General features: G+C 47.7%; 1 protein-coding gene across 4 annotated transcripts in view; it reads right to left on the bottom strand.

The window, feature by feature from the left end:
• Positions 1 to 739: 739 nt before the first annotated feature.
• Cdrt4 (CMT1A duplicated region transcript 4) overlaps positions 740 to 18367 on the bottom strand; it is a 31340-nt gene continuing 13712 nt past the window's right edge. Inside the window, exons 3-5 of one of the 4 annotated variants that reach the window (XR_009380634.1) lie at positions 15400 to 15555; positions 2179 to 2768; positions 1164 to 1277 (exon numbers count right to left, since the gene is read on the bottom strand). Coding sequence is in view for 2 of the 4 variants with exons in the window: in XM_059270912.1 (XP_059126895.1) it covers positions 823 to 1277 (455 nt within the window). In the remaining 2 variants the exon portion in view is untranslated. The other 3 variants (XM_059270911.1, XM_059270912.1, XR_009380635.1) reach the window with 3 other exon arrangements.

Below are 18367 nucleotides of genomic sequence, written 5' to 3'. Positions count from 1 at the left end.
GGGCTGGGAATCAGCTGACAGCATTCCTCCTTATGCCCTTACCACACCCTGCCCACAGAGGGCGCTAGCAGAAGTCTGCATTGTTAGAGGGGGGAGAAAGAACTCACTTGCTGCTTCCTGATGGTTCCTACTGTCCCCTTCCCACCTCTGGCGGCTTCCCCTGGGATCCCTTCCTGCCTGTCAGCCAGGCAGTGGCAATGCCTTCCAGCATTTGAATCCAATTTTTGAGTTTTCTACCACTCCCTGAACCAGCCTCACAGATGTGATACCAGGGGAAGAGGAACCCCTTCTCAGAGGTGGGGATACCACCCTGCAGGGGCTCTCTCCTCAGCACTGAGTCCCTAACACAAGCTGGGCCAAACCCCCTCCCCTACCTGGGGAAAGTCTGAGCTTCCCTGCACACCTCTTCTGCAGGCCTCTAACTTCCGGTGACTCCAGGGACAGCACTGGTTCCCCACAGGAGCTTCCTCTGTTGATAGCTGGATTCTCTTACCTTTCCGCCCCCTTTAGTCACTGGGTTTAAGAGCCTATTAAATGAACTGGTAAAGTCACTGCTGTGGTTTCTGTCTGCTGTCTGGGTGTGGGCAAACACGTGCAGTTGGGCCTTCAGCAGCTATAGCAGCCCCCCACACACACCCCTACCAACTCCAGTGGTGGGGTTGTCTACCCACCCACCCAGAGCCCACTTTCTGATAAGGTCCTGTCTGCCAAGCTGTGTAGAAACACGAACAAGTGCAAATTTCAGAGACATGGTGTAATTTGTAGCAAATGGAGGGTGGCGGTTGTACATCCTCAGGGGACAGCTGCAGGGCTGGCTCTTTGTTAACCTTTGGCGTTTGTCTCCTTGCTGTCCTGTAGTAAGCCATATGGGAGCTTCCTCATCGCAGGCCTCTTGGAGAAAATGATCTTGTTGTAGTTGAACGTGGGACCCTCTCTGGCTTCCGTTTGCAGTTGCTCAGATTCTGGAAAGAATATGGGACTCATGTTTGTTGCAGAGAAATGGTCCCACGTGAATAGCCTGGATCCTGACAGGGCGTCCTTCAGCACGAGTTCCGAGAACTTGGATGACTTCTTCCTTTTCAGCGTCATGAAGCTGGTTTTGCTCTGTTTCACGGACTTGTGGTTTTCCTCAGCAGCGCGCATGCACTCCTGCTCGCGGACTCTGCTCTTGTCAATGAGCCGCCTGACTGCCAGGGAGGTGTGTGTGACATAGGCTGGCCAAGGGTTGTGTTTTTCAAGTAGTGTCAGAGGGAGTTCGGTGTTTTCTGTGTGTTCCACTGGAAAAGAAATGCATTGCTTTAGAAACACTTACACACTCAGTAATTCACTTCATCAAAGAACTCCCGGGGTCTGGGACCACAGTTTGAAGTCTCCCCTCCACCCACCCACCCCCGCCCCGTTTATCTAGTGGGAGTAAAACCCAATCCAAAGATAATAAACCGAATGATATTCTACAGACGTCAATTAAAGAACAGCAGGTTGCTACTAATGAGAGAGACTTGGATTGAGCCAGGCTCACTTTCGAATGTTTTTATCTAATTGTGGGTTCGAGCCCCAAATTCTATTGTCTTCAACTAAACGTCTGCTTAGAAAGCTGTTGAAGGACTGTCACAGAATGATCCCCGAGTGTTCACAGGAGGTTCATTCCAGAGCCCCCACGGTTACCAACCTCTATATGTGTTTAAGCTCCGTATTTAAAAATGCTGTGTGCTGGACATGGAGTTGCGTACCTGTGAAATCAACACTCAGGAGGCTGAGGCAGGTGGATCACAAGTTTGAGGACAGAATGAGCTACACAGACTTTTTTTTTTTCAGTAGGAAAAACACGATGCAGTATTTGCATAAAACCTGAGTAGTCGTCCTTTGTGCTTTGAAATTACCTCTAGAAAACAAAATGCTAGCACAGTCAATGCTGTATGAATGGTTATTATACTGTGTTGTGTTTGAGACCCAGCACTGCTGAAAAGAGAAGTGTTAGCTGGGTGTGGCAGCTTAGGCCTATAACCCCCGAACTTAGTAGAGACAAGTGCCTGAGGTACACGAGGAACTGCCAAACAGGAGGCGCGAGACGGGCGGGGGAAGGGGGCGGGGGACAGAAACAATAGCAAATTAGGTCCAGGACTTGGAGCATCAGCCTACTCTACCTGAAACAGCATGAACCTTGAACAAGTGTCTCACCCTCTCAGAACTCTGGTTGCCTCATTAGAGGCATTGCCTGATTAGAATGAGACCACTTTCCGAAGGCTTCCTTGCAGATTAGCAATAACTTGCACCAAACCCTTAGCAGCTGAGTCTCTGGACGAGTTACCTTCCGGCTGAGTCTCTGAACGCGCACTGTTTCTCATCCTTACTGCGTCTTGTGATGTAGACGTCCTCCCTATTTGACAAAGGACAGAACTGAGGCTTGTAAGTTAGTATAGCTTCCTGATGGTGGGTCTGAACTCAACGGTAACACGTTCCTCCCTGTGGCTGCTGTCCAGCTGTCCAGAAGTTCTGATGTTTGAGACCATGGGTGGGAGCTCTGAGGAGAATTCTACCTACCCGTTTGCTAGTTCCTTAGCAGATACCGAGTCCTGGGCAGGACAGGCCTTCCTTCTCGAATCTTGGCTGTACTCTGTGTACCAGAAATGACAAGCACCTCCCCTGCATCTGCCACTGCCCCATTTTCCCTGGTGGCGCATCCTTGCCCTGGTTTTATAGTCTTAGGTCATTTCAGTGGGAGTTTGGGAGGCAGAAGAGTTAAACAAATTCATCTTGCCATCTCTAACCTGAGTTCAGAAGAAAAGACAAACAAATATGCTAATTGGTGGTAGTCGAGAGAAATAGTTCCCAGCCCTGTGTTACTCTCCAATACTTGAAAATATTAAGCAGAAATACCCAGAAAAAAAATAATTCATCAGTTTTTATAATATATCATTATAATTTCCTATTTTATTACTAGCTATTATTACTAGTTTCAGTGAGCCTAATTTATAAACCTCATCGTGGGTACTCATACATAAAGAAAACGTAGGAGATACGGAGTTTCTTGCTATACGCTGTTTCAGGCACTCATAGGTGTCTTGGGACACATCCCCTGGGGAACAGGAACTACTGTACACAGCTATTCCCATGCTGCTTTGGAGACATTGAGCAGCTGGAGTTTGTCTGGGAACAGATCTATCAACAAAAAATGTTCCATGTATTCCACTGCCTGAAGAACTCACCTGATACCACCTTTTACCAAGTAAGACCTATGGAAGCTCCAAGTACGGACTTGGATGTCACCTCCTCCCCAGCCCCTCCTTATATCCTCAAAGCAAATGCAAAGATCTTCACATGACCATGGCAGAAGCAGAGTAAGCAGTAGCCATGGCATCTGCTAAGTTATCTTGTGTTTTCTACCAGCTCAACAGCAGACCCCCTCTCCCCATCCCCTGACTCCTCCTGTATTCTTCCGCCCCAGTTCTCTCTCATTGTTAGAGTTTTCTTTCTATCACAGGTCCAAATGGCTTTGGGGAAATGTGAAAGACAGGGCCTCCTAAAGCTGACCTGACAAGTGATCAGTAGCCAACCTGAGGATCCTAAGTCCTGTGGTCTGTCCCTTCAGGGAGAGCAGGGTGAGTCCTAATGCCCGCTAGTGTGGCCCTGCTCCAGCTCCCTAAGTTACCATGATCAGTCCTTCAGGAGTCCTGCTTTCAGATCCCCTGGCTTTACAGTCTGAGCACTGGGCAGTCCTGGAGAGTCTGGGTCTGGTTCCTATAAGTACCGCAGGGCCCCACCCTCTGACTTGCACTTCCCAGTCTGCAGCTGGGACAGAAGTGGCAGAGATGGTCAGGCAGCAGCCAAGAGACACCTAGGAGGTCGCCAAGGAGGGGCAGAAATCAGAAAGCCTTAACGTTCTGTGTGCTCATGAAGATGGAGGATTTGGTGGGCACCCTGGTCAGTGGTTCTCAACCTCACAAGTCCATCTACCTGGAGAACTTGCCCAAGCAGGCAGAGGCTGGAGATCAAACCCAGGTCCTCACACTGGCATGGCTAGCAGGTTACTGGCTGAGTCATCACTCCTCTGCCCCCAAGAATTCATTATTTATTACTCAGTTTTTCTATCTCTGTGGTCCTTAAGTAGGTGAAAGGGTCATGGAGCCTTTCAGCCCTCACCTGCCAAAGACCCGTGAAAACGCACTGCACATGATTTTTAATGCATTCTTGGGGGTCGTTGGTGTTACTGGGCACCACAGCCTGAGAACTCTTGGCCTAGGGTCAGTGCTTCCTAAATATGATAATCCCGAGAATAACCTGCAGAGCCTGAGGCTGAGCTTTACCCCCAGATGTTCCAATCCAGTGGATCTGTTTGGAGGACCTGAGAATTTGCTTCCACAAATAACTCCAAAGGATGATGATGATGATGATGCTCTCAATGCACGGACCACACTGAGTACCACCCTGTGCCCAGCGTGAGCGGTTGGTGCCATTTCTGTCAGCTGCAGCAGAAGTGAGCTGTGGTATGCCCACCTGCTCACATGTGGACCACCCACCTCTAACATAGGAGGGTTCCACGTTTCAACACCTTTTGTCCTCCCAGTCAAGGAACTGTTACGGGATTTGAGTAAGTCATTAACAGAAACTTTAAATTCTGATGTTTTCATAAAATAAATTATCCATGAATTTCAACATTTTATTCAAAACACCTACACATGATAGCATCCTGGAGATTTGTTCATATTAAAAATAAGGGGAGGAGGAAGAGAAGACAAAAAGCTAGTTTTTGTCAAACCTTTTAGATCCAGGTCTTATAGGATTCTCCACTGAGTTTCAGTGGCAAGGCACTTTAAAAAATAATATCAATATAGTTTTTCGAGGCTGCAGAACCAATAATGCTCAGAGAGTCCTCTAGCCTAGAAAGAGATACTTGGGATAATTTTAAAGTAAACTTTAAGGCATCTTAGTTTTCCTTCTAAGACCAGCCCCAGGTTCTCAAACTTTACAGTCATCCATCCCAAGTTTCCTTAAACAGAGAGCATCCAAATGGCCCCCCAGCTCTGGCCTGTCCACCTCCAGTGAAAGAGGGGGACTCAACTTAGCACACATGTTTGTAGAGCTGTTAGAATTTGTGCCCCCACACACGGCGTCTGATGGTGGAAACACACTTGGAGATGGTCTCTCTTTAGGAGACCTGGAATAATTCCTTTCATCCTTGCTTCTAAATTTCTGATTAAGAAATCTGGAGCAACCATGGAGCCTGGTTCCTATTGGACACTCTCCTAGCACTACTGTGCTGTGTAACGCAGCGCCTCACACTATCTCCCTGGGCTTCTGTGGCACAGCACAGAGCATGGCAGGTTTTTCTCACACCTGCTGCAACAGGGACTGGGAACACTGGAGAAAACCAGTGATTGAGACAGTCTCAAAATGCATAGGGAGGACTTGTTGAAAACAACAAGAGATAAATAGTTGACATAAGTCCGAAGACAAGCTGTGGCCTTTCACAATCTCCGTCAAGTCCAGCACAAAGGTTCTATTTTGTCTTCCTGTAAATGCAATGCAAAGCCACAGTCCCCAGACAGAAACAGCATTGATGGGAGGGGTGGGAGGCCACGCTGAAGTAGCTTTCTTGTTTCTCCCACAGACACCAAGGTCCATGTTCAAGCAACTGGGTGTCCAAGGCGAGTGCCCCCCAGTCCCCGCTCAATTTCTCACCACAACATTTTTAGAATCTAGTCTGAGATGCTGAGTTCAGACTCGAAGGAGTGACACTGTCCTGGAATGTGATGTAACTGTGGCAGGGATTATGTTCCTTAAATTGTTAGGGCCTCTGTTGTTACTAATGAAATGAGACAGCGTTGAATTGCTGCCCTGCTTCTCTTGGGGAGTGTCTTCATTGGGGTTTCTATCACTGTGATGAGACACCATGACCAAAAAGCAAGTTGGGGAGAAAAGGGTTAATTTGGTTTACACTTCCATACCACTGGTCATTGTTGAAGGAAGTTAGGACAGGAACCCAAACAGGGCAGGAACCTGGAGGCAGGAGCTGATGCAGAGGCCATGGAGGAATGCTGTTCCCCATGGCTTGCTCAGCCTGCTTTCTTATAGAACCCAGGACACCAGCCTAGGGATGGAACCATCCACAATGAGCTGGGCTGTCCCCCATCAGTCACTAAGAAAATGCCTTACAGCTGGGTCTTGTGGAGACATCTTCTCAACTGAGGTTCCCTCCTCTCAGAGGACTATAGCTGTGTCAAACTGACCTGAGACTAGCCAGCACAGGGAGATCTAGTTGTCTTGAGGTGTCTGGACAGTGAAGTGCTTCTAAAGCAGCACAATTCAGATTTTCTGCACATTGGGAGTGCTGCAGATCTTTAAAACTATGGTGCCAACTCTCATTCCCAACCTTGGGGGCTTGCCTGGATGAGAGGCAGAGCAGGAATTAAAGCTTCCCAGAAGGGCAAAGGCCTTGAGGAAGGTGGGTAAAGGGAGGCTGGATTTGATCAGTGCACTATTATGTAGTTGTATTGAAATATGCCATCGAACCCCATTGTTAGGCACAAATAAAACATGTGCGTGTATTACTTACTAACCAAAACATTTTAAGAGAGTTAGCTTTGACTGTAAACTTGACACAGCCTAGAGTCCTCTGTGAGGAGAACCTCAACGGAGGAACGGCCTAGATCTAACTGGCCTGGAGGAAAGTATGGGGGTGGGTGTTGTCTTAACTTGTATGGGGCACCCAGCCCACTGAGAGCAGTGTCATCCCTGGGAAGGTAGTCTCGAGCTGGTAAGAAAGCTAGGTAAGTATGACCCATGAACCCGCCAGCAAGCACTCCTCTGTGATTCCCGCTTCCCTCAATGATGGACAGGTAAACCAAATAAAGACTTCTACTTGGGGTCAGTATTTTCTCACAGCAACAGTGATGAGGTGAACACCAGGTGATTCCAACACACAGTAGGGCTTAGGACTGGATGCTTGTGAAACACTGTCCATTTCTCAGGTGACACTAACTACCTAGAGACAGGACCCAGGACCCAGAAGCCTGTCTATGTCGCCAGCTTTCTTTCTGTGTTTACGTGCTATGGGCTGTATGTCAGTGTCCTTGAAAACACTTCATGGGGCCACAACCACGTGACAATGGTGGATGGACTTCGATCAAAGGCGGAAGCCAGCCAGTGGCTTAGTAGCACTGCCAATGGGGGAACAGCGTGTGGACGGGATTCTCCAAAACCCATTACCTCACTCTCTGTCTGCCACAAGCTGGTCCCTTATCTCAGGAAACCATCTTACAAAAGGATTTTGTGGTTCCAGGCAGGATTAATGGATTAGTACATTGATACAAGTCAATTCCACGCAGGCTTTTTCCCTGACGCTGTAAGATAGTATATACTCATGAGTGAGGTGCCAGCTTTACCTGATGGTGCCTGAATTGTGTCCCGTAGGATGTAAGAATCTCTCAAAATGTTACTAGGCACTGTTTAAGAAGAAGGGGGTAAAGTCCAGGACAAGGGCCACCCATACAGCTCTATAGGTTATTTAGCCTGAGAGCCACCATTTATGGGACCTATTTTACACAAGATTGCAGGCATGTGGCCAAGCAGGTTTGTTTAAACAGCACAGTAAATGCCTTCCCAGCCGTACTTCTGGGGGCTTGTTTATGTTGACCTGCTTTTTTTGTCTGCAGAGTGAACATGCAGAATAATCGCCTTTGACATGTCGATCATTCATTTATTAGACAGGGAATCTCATGGAGCTAGGAAATCACTGAAACATTCATGTGGATTTTTAAACAAGGTCCTTTCCCAGCCTTCAGGACTGCACGCCTCAGAGAATGCTACAGTGTAAGAGCACAGAACGGTAAAGATGCTCAGGGCGTAGCAGGCTCTGTCCTTCCTACAGCCTTCTGGAATCCTCCTCAGAGGCCCCCAGAACTATCCAGACATAGAGGAGCAAGCCAGCATGAGGACCCAGTGTTTCTCTCTTTCCCACTGTCATCTGCATGCTTATCGCGCTGGGCTCATTTTCACCCTCTTTCCCAGGGCTGTCCCTAAGTCTCGTCCTTCTCGGAAGGAGACTGGCATTCTCTCCGAGGCCTGGCACAAAGGCTCATTCCCCCCTCTGCATTTTATCTTCCCCAGCTGTCCATTTCCTTCCCTGGCCCGGCTCTTCTTCTGCTGTCTGGCCACTGCCCATTTACTTTTGGCAGAGGAGGAAGCTGCCATTAAGAGCAGAAGTGTCTTGGAATGCTGATCTCCAAGATGTACCAGGGTGGGAATCGACTCAGGGCAGTGCATATATCCAGGGGCTGGTCTCCAGCCAGAGTGACCTTCGGGGAGCCTGCCATGCTCCCCTGTACAGAACAAGGCCCCTCACAGAGTCCCTGCATCTCACACCTGGAGGAAATGTTGAGGGCACATCAGACCAACTTCTGCCTTGTCACAGCTCTCTCTGCTTCCCACCTGCCCCGTCCCATGAGCACCCCCTACCCACCCCGGTGGGCTCTGGAGGAGGGGCATACCGGAGAGTCACTAGATATGCTGGGGAGCATCAGGAACCCTAGAACTATGAAGACAGAGGGGTGGGGAGGGACAAGTTGGTCTTTCAGGGAAGAAGAACATTGTTCCTTTCCCTGTGTGGCAATGCATGGTCACCTCCTCTTCCTCTCTCCACACACACTCTCAAAATGAGAAACAAGGTCATAACTACACTCTCTTACAGATCAGCTTTGACAGTGCTAAGTTCTGGCATGGATCTCTTTTGGGGTAACCAGGGATCACTACTCCATTTGGGGTGTTGCCATGCAAACCTCATCAATGCTGCCCATCTTCTAACAACCAGCCTGCCATTCCTGAATCCCACCTACCATATATGGGAGGAGCTACGCTTCTGGCTAATACTGCTATCGGATACGTATGTTCTCTAACGATTAACGTCCTACCTTTCCAGGGCTTTGTTTTCCCAGCATGGAAACGGAGTCTGCGGATCTGCAGACACACAGCGTTTATTCGTTTCACTGAATCCGCAATGCACGTCATATACCGTACTGAACAGCGTGGGTCCTGCATTCACTCAGAGCCCCAGAACCAGAGCACACTCACACATTCACCTCTTGCTCTGGTGTCTGCCCTTCTCAGTGTCCAGGATCTGCAAAGCAGGTTTCCCATACTTACAAGAGACCAAACAAGACTAATATATGCTATCCGTGTCATCAGAAAGGAAAGCAGAGAAGCCTTGCACTAAGTCTAAACATATCCCATCAGCCAGTCTGCAGCCAGATACTGAGCAGAGACGACAGCGCAACTGCTCATCGCCCTGTGAGGAAGACAGACCGCCTTGGATGGGGAAGGGAGAAATGGAATCAGGAATCAAGAAGGCAAACTGATTCTGCTGAATCCCGAAGGACAAGGAGAGTGATGGCCAGATCTCAGTCTTAATGACAGCCCTGGTGTCTTCCCTCTTCCTCCCATAGGCAGACACTGCTACTGTCTCCAAACGGTCTGCTCTCTGCACATGAATTGTTATGCTGAGCTGGTTGAGGCAACACTTCCCAAATTCCCTACCGGAAGAAGTTCTGAGCATTGCACAGCTCTCAGGAACAACCATGAACCTGAATATTATATTTATTCAAGAAATACTCCATCTAACATACTGTTCTTTTTGAAAGATGTAATAGGAAGACCTATTAGGCATAAAGCTCAAGTGGGCTGTGTTATCTATACATCACGTTCCCACTTAAAAATAAATCTCTAGAACAAACCAAACAGGAATGAAGGAGCCTTTCTACGTTTTCCTGCATGGACATTTAGGGTAGACTTAATCAGCTAGTCAAATAGGAAAGATATGGAGAAACAACCCTAACAGCCCATACCCAGGAAACCAAACATGAAAAGATTTAGGCAGTCTGTGCCCAGAGACCCCCTTATGGCCTGACAGCTGGCTCCTGAGCAATGGAGCTGTGAAAATGCATGGCCGCACAATGACTAATCAATCAGAAAGAGGAAGTCCTGCTCCCACTGGAACAATGGGGCATTGTGAACCTAGAGAACACACGGGGAAACAGCCAGCATTTCCCAGGGCTGATCTCAATCAGCCACCCAGGCAATCTCCTCTCAAATGCTCAGAGCTTAGGATTGGAGGCTAGGAACCCAGACTTTGAAGAGAGTGATTGGCACTTGAGACTCTTCTAGAAGCAAAGAGTTAAAGTAATCACCCACTCCTGTAAGATTCCATTATTCTATTGTTATTGACAGCTGGGTCCCAGTTCATGCCAGAATGTGATAAAAGACTGTATTACAACATGCACTCCACTCTCTGGCCACAGGTGACTCCAAATTATGATTGATTCAATCTGCCCGTAGTTGGGGGTGAAATGGCCCACAACTGAACAACAGTCCAAACTGTCATACTGAAAACGGAAGAGTTTGCACATTGTCACAAATGCCCTTCATGCATACCCAGCAATAACTGTCACCCTAACACGACTTACAGAATAGAAATTAAACCCAAGGGTGATGGAGCACTTGGCAAGGAAGGCAAGCTCAGATCGGGAACCTGAGCATTGTGCAAATCAGGAAATGGAGTGAAGCACGTGGGGTTCAAAGCTGTGTGTAAACTCTACCTTGTGAGTGGAGTACCGTGCTGCTTTCCATCTGTGGCCTGCCACCGTGGTCACTAGAAAACTGTGAACAGGAAGTAGACCAAACTGCCAGCCCCTTAGAAAAGCAATTTGAGACGCATGCCATGGGGAAGAAGGCTATCTCTTTGTATATGTTTCCCAAATTTAAGTATATGCTTTGTCAAAAGCATTTGTATGGGTTCTTATAACAGACATTATATATCAACATTAAATTAAATTTGAATGATATATTTTTTTTAAATCTCACAATCCTAATGTTATCATGCAACTCTCGTCCCACCCATCCTTACATATATCCTTTTCAGCCTATCGCTTTCGCTCAGCCATTATATCGCACTTGTTCATAATGTTAAAGATCCCTCATAATTATTTCAGAGGCTACTCAACAATCCATCCAAGGAAGGAATCATTATTCATGACGCCTCTGTTTGGGGATGTTAAGGTGTTTCCAGTTTTAGCCCCTAGAAGTGATGCGCAGTGTCTTTTAAAACGCAGAACTCAAACAGCTTTCTGGTTTTTATGAGGCTCTGCACAGCTAAGGCTGCCTGCCCAAGGTTTCTCCTCGGCAAAGATTTCCACATGCCCAGAGTCAATTCCCCTCCACTCTGAGGTGAGCTCTGTCCTCCTCCTCCTCCTCCTCCTCCTCCTCCTCCTCCTCCTCCTCCTCCCCGTCCCTCATATTCACGGACAAAAGAAACCAGGTGAGATGTCTGCCGGGTGGGTCTAGGGCTCTGGATCACCAGCTCAAGGTCTCCTCCTCATTGCAGGACAGCCCGTAACAAGAGTAAGGACAGGAGACACGATGGATTCTGTGACCACCACCGAAGCGAGGCAGAGGCCTCCAGGAAGGATCTGCATGCTGGAGGGCTGTCCGCAGAAGCCCCCAGCTGTCATTCCTGGCACAGACATGTCAAAGAAAGAGCTGGGAAGATCCCCTTTACCTGGTGACTCAGGCCGATAATCCCAGCTCCTCGGGAAGCTAAGGCAGCGTTACAACTTCAAGGTCAGCCTAGTAACTGAGGAAGGCATTGACTCTAAATAAAAAGTATTTGAAAGTAGGACCTTCATGGAGGTTATAGTTCAGGGGTTATAGCTCATGGAGGTTATATGCTCTGCCAAGCATACACAGAGACCTACATTCAATGCCTGGTACCAAGAAACAAACAAAGCAAAATCAATCAATAAACAAAAGTACCCCAAGAGACAGCTCATGTAGCTGTGTCTACCGTGGACAGGGAGACTGCAGATGGAGGGGATGGTTCATGAGGTAAACAGGAAAGCTGGGGGCTTCACGATATGACAGGAAGAAAAGCAACAGGACCAGTGAGAACGTAAGACAGCTCAAGCTGCAGGAGCCACATGGAGCCCACCAAAAGCCATCTCCAAACCACCGGGTGCAAAGGACCCCAGCCTACGCAAGTCTCGTTTGGCAAGATGCCAAGTGGCTGCTGCTCGGGCCGAAGACCCACGGGAGGCCAACCAAAACCACAGCGGGCACGAGCTGTTTAGAGTGAAGAGGCCACCAGCCTCACATGTCCCCACAGTAACAGAGGCCAACCCAGCCCTGTCACACAGAATGCATGTCACAGAGGCCCTTAATGAAGCTTCCGAGTCTCTGCGAAATTGTCACTCAAGTTACAGTTAGTGAAATAAGCCGGTGTCAGAAATGACACTGTAGGATTCCACTCTGTGGTATTTGAAAGCCTCGCTCATGGAAACAGTTGTTCAAGGGCCGTGGGGAGAGGAAAGTAGAGGTTCGTTGGCAGCGGAGTTTCAGTCACGTGAGGGAGTGAATCCTAGAGATCTGCTGGATGCACTGTACCCACGGCTAACACAATGCTCGTTCCCTTAAATTTTTGAGGGCAGATCTCACATTTCAATCAAGGGGCACAAGGATGCTCCAATGGGTGCGTGCCTTTCCTACAGTGAGGCTATCACAGGTGTGTGCACAAGAACAAGAACTAACTTCTGTATGTCCATTATAGCTCATAAAGATGCTCTCAAAGAGGAGACTGCCGAATTCTGTCCCATATTTCCTATGGAGAGAGCAAAGAAGTACAGGAAGGTTTGTGAAGTTTATCCAGCTCTCCATCAGGAGAAGATACCACAGATGCGAGAACATCAGTATTTGACCACAGAGAAGGAAGGGAATAAAAAGGGTGCATCATGGACTGGGGAGAAGGCCTAGTAGGTTAAGATTGACTTGCAAACACAAGGAGAGTTTGATCCCTAGGAACCACGTAAAAAATCTGAGTATAGAGGCGGTTCGGGGAAGTAAAGAGAGACTCACCGGACAGCAGCCTGGCCTGCTTGTTCCGGGTCAGCGAGAAACGCTGTTTCAAAACAATTTATTGACAGTACCTGAGACTGACCTCTGGCCTCCACACACATGCCCAGGTGTGTAGATACACAGCCACACATGTGCGCATGCCTGTGCACATGAACACACACACAAAGGATAAACCATCATCTGTTCACATTGATGAAAATAAGCTCTTCTGCTACTGTTCACTAGGCCATCTTCTAGAAAATGACATTTAGTAACCCATAGGTATATGCACATTATGATATTGGGATACTGAATTATCAATCAAATTTTTTTTGAAATGAGCTTGGTCAGAATTAACCACTTTGCCAAAGCCTTCTCACTCCGTGTCTTCAGTACCGCTAACGCCTTGAAAATTACTAAAGTACATACATTCCCCCGACCCATCTCTTTTCTAAGAGTGGATTCCCATCTCCTCCTGCTCACTAACAAGCTCCTCCCCGTGTTGCTGCATTTCATCAGACTGAACCTGTCCAGAACCCAGGTCCACATCTGTTGTCACAATACTTCTGGAAAGATCTCCTCTGTCTCCATGCCAGTTTCTGTTCACAGCCATCCTTCCTGCTCACCCAAGTGGAAATGGAAACTAGACCCCTCCTTCCCTCTTGCACCTCAAGATCTGCTCCCCTAACGTGTCTCCCTACTTTATTCTCTTCTGATCTAGTCTCCATTTGAAAGCTACAGGTCAAAACATTTACAAATACATTCATTCTTTCAACAAATATGTGCTGATGGCTCATTGCGGACCAGGCACTAAACAGGTGTGACACTGTAAACGGGGGAAGAAAATGTGCAAGATCTGATTATGTCACCCTCCTATTTAAAACTCATTATGCACTGCCTAAAATATTAAAGGCAAGACTCCTAGCTTTGGAATACCAAACTCTAATACTGCATCAGTATCCCCATGTTGGTTAATTTTACCTCAGCTTGACACAAAGCTAATCATTTGCGAAGAGAAAACCTCGGTTTGAAACAAGGCCTTCAGAAGACTGGCCTATACACAAGTTTGCCTGTGAAGCGTTTTCTTGATTAATGATTGATGTGGGAGGGACCAGTCCACTGTGGGTGGTGCCAACCCCGGGCAGATGGTCCTGGGTTGTATAAGAAAGCAGGCTGAGCAAGCAAGCCATGGAGAGCAAGCCAATAAGCAGCATCCTTCCGTGGCCTCTGTTCAGTTCCTGCCTCCAGGTTCCTGATCTGACTTCCTTGATGCTAGACTACAATCTGTAAGATGAAATAAACCCTTTCCTCCCCAAGTTGCTTTTGGTCATGGTGTTTTAGCTCAACAATAGAATCCCTAAGACAATCCCCATTTTGGCTTCTATAGTCGTTAAGTGTGCCCTGCACACACGCACTACACGTGCACATGCACACATGTAGCTACATATAGGTGAAAATACGTATTTGAACATATACAGGTGCACAAATAGGTACAGACTTGTGTCCATGAATATACATAAGCATGTATACACATGGGCGCATTTATACACAAATACACGTGTATGTGCACACAGACATGTATACGTATGCACACACACATACTTCACACTCTACCTGTCACTGGCAGCAGGAGAAATGACCCCATTATACATAGCACTTACCACATGATAGTGAATGATCATCAGAGATCAAAAGGCTTGGGATTCATCTGAAGCCATGAATAACCTGATTAAATTACATTCAAGATCTGGAAAAGTGAGGCTGAAGTTGAGGCTGGGACTGAAATTAGGGACACTCCCCATCACCACCATACACACATCACACACACACACACACACACAGCCCACACACACACATACACACACACATACACACACACATCACACACACACACAGCCCACACACACACATACACACACACATCACACACACACACACACACACACACACACCAATTTATAGAAGTTCTGCCAGGACTGTTTTATTGGAAAAAGGCCAAGAATGCACCCTGTCTCCTGGCCCTAAAACAGAGAGTCCCCTGAGGCCCTGAAAGGAAGCCCAGGATGTCCCCTGCACCAGCTGCACCCCGAGTCCACCGGTTTCTGCCGGAAAGCAGGTCCTTGATCTCTTCCCCTGTGATTCCAAGTCATTTCCCTTCCTTGACCCTCCTCTGAAGGCCAGGTCACCAGACTACACCAGCCTTCCCCTCACCAGGTACTGCCAGCTTCTGAGACCTGGCCCCTACTCCTCAGTTAGCTCCTGGCCCACTGTCACTGGCCCGGCTGTCACTATGTGTAGAGCTTCATGTCAGAGCTCCATGCAAACGTCTAGCCTCCACATCCCTGGAACTCCTCACCTCCAACAATCCATGTCGGTCTACCTATCTATCCATCGCCACAGTGGCCTCACTTCCTGCTAACTCCTGTTTAAACTCCAATGGTCCCAAACGATTCTTCTTAGCAACCCACCTGTGATGGTTAATCAGCGTGGTCAATTCGATTGGATTGAGTCAATATGGAAGCATACCTCTGAGTCTGTCTGAGGGTGGTTCCAGAAAGGAGGAGCTGAGGAGGGAAAAGCCATGCTGAATGTGGGAGGCACCATGCTGTGAGCTGAGATCCTCCGCTAAGTGAAGAGCAGAAAACAGGCTGATGCCGGAATCCATCTCTCTCTGCTTGCTGGCTGTAGGCGCAATGAGACAAGCTGTCTCACACTCCTGCCGCCAGGCCTTCTCTCGCCACAGTGGAGGGCATCTCTTGGAGCCAGAAGCCCAAGCAAACCCTTGTCACGTTGCCTTTCTGTGGATAAGAGAGGAACTAACACACCGCCTTGCCCTTTCTGTCTATCATGTTTGCCTGACTAAGTCCCAGCACCAACTGAACAAAAACTGGTCTTTCCTCAGCCACTAGACTTGCTGGAAGATTAATCTGGCTGCGTGCTCAGGTCTCCCATGAAACGTGAGTAACTGATGTTTCTACGCCATACCACCTATCAAGCACCCTCTAAACATCTTATGTTAACTAATTAATTCTGACAAAGTTCCGTTTTATCCCCCATTTCACGGGCAAAGAAACTAGAGCCTGTGGAGTCTATGGAGTAGCCTGTGTGTCCAAGGGCACACAGCTACTAAGTGACAGGAATTAGGCCTGACACTCAGGCTGTTGAGCTGCCAAAGCTTTTATTTCTTATTGCCTCAGTCTCGGAAGCGTGTCCCATTGCTAGCCCACCCCAGGGCCTCCCCTTCGCTGCTCTTTTCCACTTTCTCATTTCCCAAGAAATAGTTTCGAATTCCTGCTGTCTGCTTCCCCTCCTCACCCTCAGCTACTGTCCTTTCTAGTTCCAGAAAGATCCAAGAGTCCATGATCCAAGAATGCTCTCATCTCCCTCTAAATTCCCTACCAACTTGCCCCCAGGTGCTCCCACCCACTCTGCCTTCCATCACTAGGTGGGTGAAGTGGCCCTACTGTTATTGAAAAATGACTTTCCACTTATGCCCCAGGCCTCTACTCTCTTATCTCCCAAAACATAATGGGCTTGGATAGAGCTGAGCTCTTTTTTTTTTTTTTTTTTTTTTTGGTTTTTCGAGACAGAGTTTCTCTGTGTAGCTTTGGTGCCTGTCCTGGATCTCCCTCTGTAGACCAGGCTGGCCAAGAACTCACAGAGATCTGCCTGGCTCTGCCTCCCGAGTGCTGGGATTAAAGGCATGCACCACCACTGCCCGGCTGAGCTGAGCATTCTTATACTTTGGGAACATTTTCCCACTTAGCTTTCATGACAGCACGCAGACCCAATCTCTTCCCGAATCTCTCGGTACCTTCCCCCTCAGTCTCCATTGGTTATTTCTGCAGTCTTTCTCCGTTTCATCTCCACACACCCTCAACGTGGCATCAACAGTTACTTGGCTCTATAACTCATCAAATGTCAAGTATAAATCCAAATGCCAAATGTATGTCTTTATTTGTAAAACAATTCTACCCAAACCTTCCATTGCCCTGACTTCTCCCAGATCTTACAAATCCCTGCAAGTATAGAATGAGAAACACAAAATCCTAAGTAACTAAATTTAGGGTAACTTGTTACACAGTGAGAAATAGCCAGTACAAGGCCCTTTACCAGGCGGTCTAAGAAAAGAATCCTGGGAGTGACCTTGAGACAGAGAAAGACTTCCTACTCCGGCAGCATTGGGAGAGAGTTGATTGGATAGTTCCTCCTTCATCCACTCCCATCTCTAGGGGACAACAGAATTTCCTACCAAAAGAAGTGAACTTGTAAGAGTGATAGTTTCAGTCTTCACTGTTAATTTCACTGGGTTTAAAATCACCTAGGAGATACACCTCTGTACACATATGTGAGGCCATTCCCAGAGAAATTTAACTGAGGAACAAAAAAGATCACCTTGAATATGAGTGACACCATCCGCTAAGCTGGGTCACCACTGAACGAAAGAGACTGAAAGGAGAAATCACCGGACACCAACATTCATGTCTCTGTTTTCGGAATGGAGACACAATGAAACCAGCCACCTCACTTCACGACATGCCTCCCTGCCATGATGGACTGTGCCCTCATCCTGAGGGCCCAAATAAACCCTTTTCTTAGGATGCTTTTCTGGGGGTAGTTTCTGACAGCAATGAGAAGAGTAGCTAGTATGTACATAAGGAACTGAAGCCTATGGGCTGCTCCAGGAAGGAAGCTGTGCTCCCTGCTAGGAAAGCTGATTTTCGACATGGCCATGTGGACACAGTAGGTGCACTGATGCTACCCAAGGGACCAGGCTTGGAGTAGGGATGGAGCCAGGTGTAAGAGGAAAGCTCTGGATGGTTAAGGTGCTTGCCTCACACTTGCCTTGATGCATACAAAAAGGAGAAATTTCGTGATTTTTTTTTTCTTTCTGAAGATCGTGTAAACATACATGGTATCCAAAAGGTTTTGTGAAAATGTCAAGATCAGAACACTAGGTCTTAACACAGGACTATTTTCTCAATATTGCTACATAAATACTATCTGGGTTCTACCTAGGCCTTCAGGACCAGAGTCCATCTTCCTTTGCTACTTGTACATGAACACACATGTACACACAGACACACACATTATTATGAAGGGGACTTAGGAGTAAATTTCCATCATCTGAGAGCACAGGTTCTAGAACAGGGTGAGCTTAAAAGATCTGCCTGACACATGCTCTACTTGGACTTAGGCTGTTGGGGTGGACAGCTATCCACCTGCCTGGAGTGTGGAGCTCCACAACAGATCCCAAATCTTCACAGGGCCCTGTGAGAATGTCCCTGAATCACTCATCATCCCAGACACAAGAGCAAAGAAGTTGTTACTGCACTCCCTCCCCAATGCTCTTATTCAGCTGTGGTGGGGGACCCACCCTTCCAGTCCAGCTTTCTACCCCATGTCACTTTGCCTCTCTGTGCTTCCAGAAGGAAGAACTGGGCTTCCCGCACCTGTCTGTCTTCCATCTCTAACCCCTGTGTTCCTGTCCCTC

The sequence above is a fragment of the Peromyscus eremicus genome, chromosome 8a, assembly GCF_949786415.1.
Source record: "Peromyscus eremicus chromosome 8a, PerEre_H2_v1, whole genome shotgun sequence".
Classification (NCBI taxonomy): domain Eukaryota; kingdom Metazoa; phylum Chordata; class Mammalia; order Rodentia; family Cricetidae; genus Peromyscus; species Peromyscus eremicus.
This window is presented reverse-complemented; position numbering and strand designations above follow the sequence as displayed.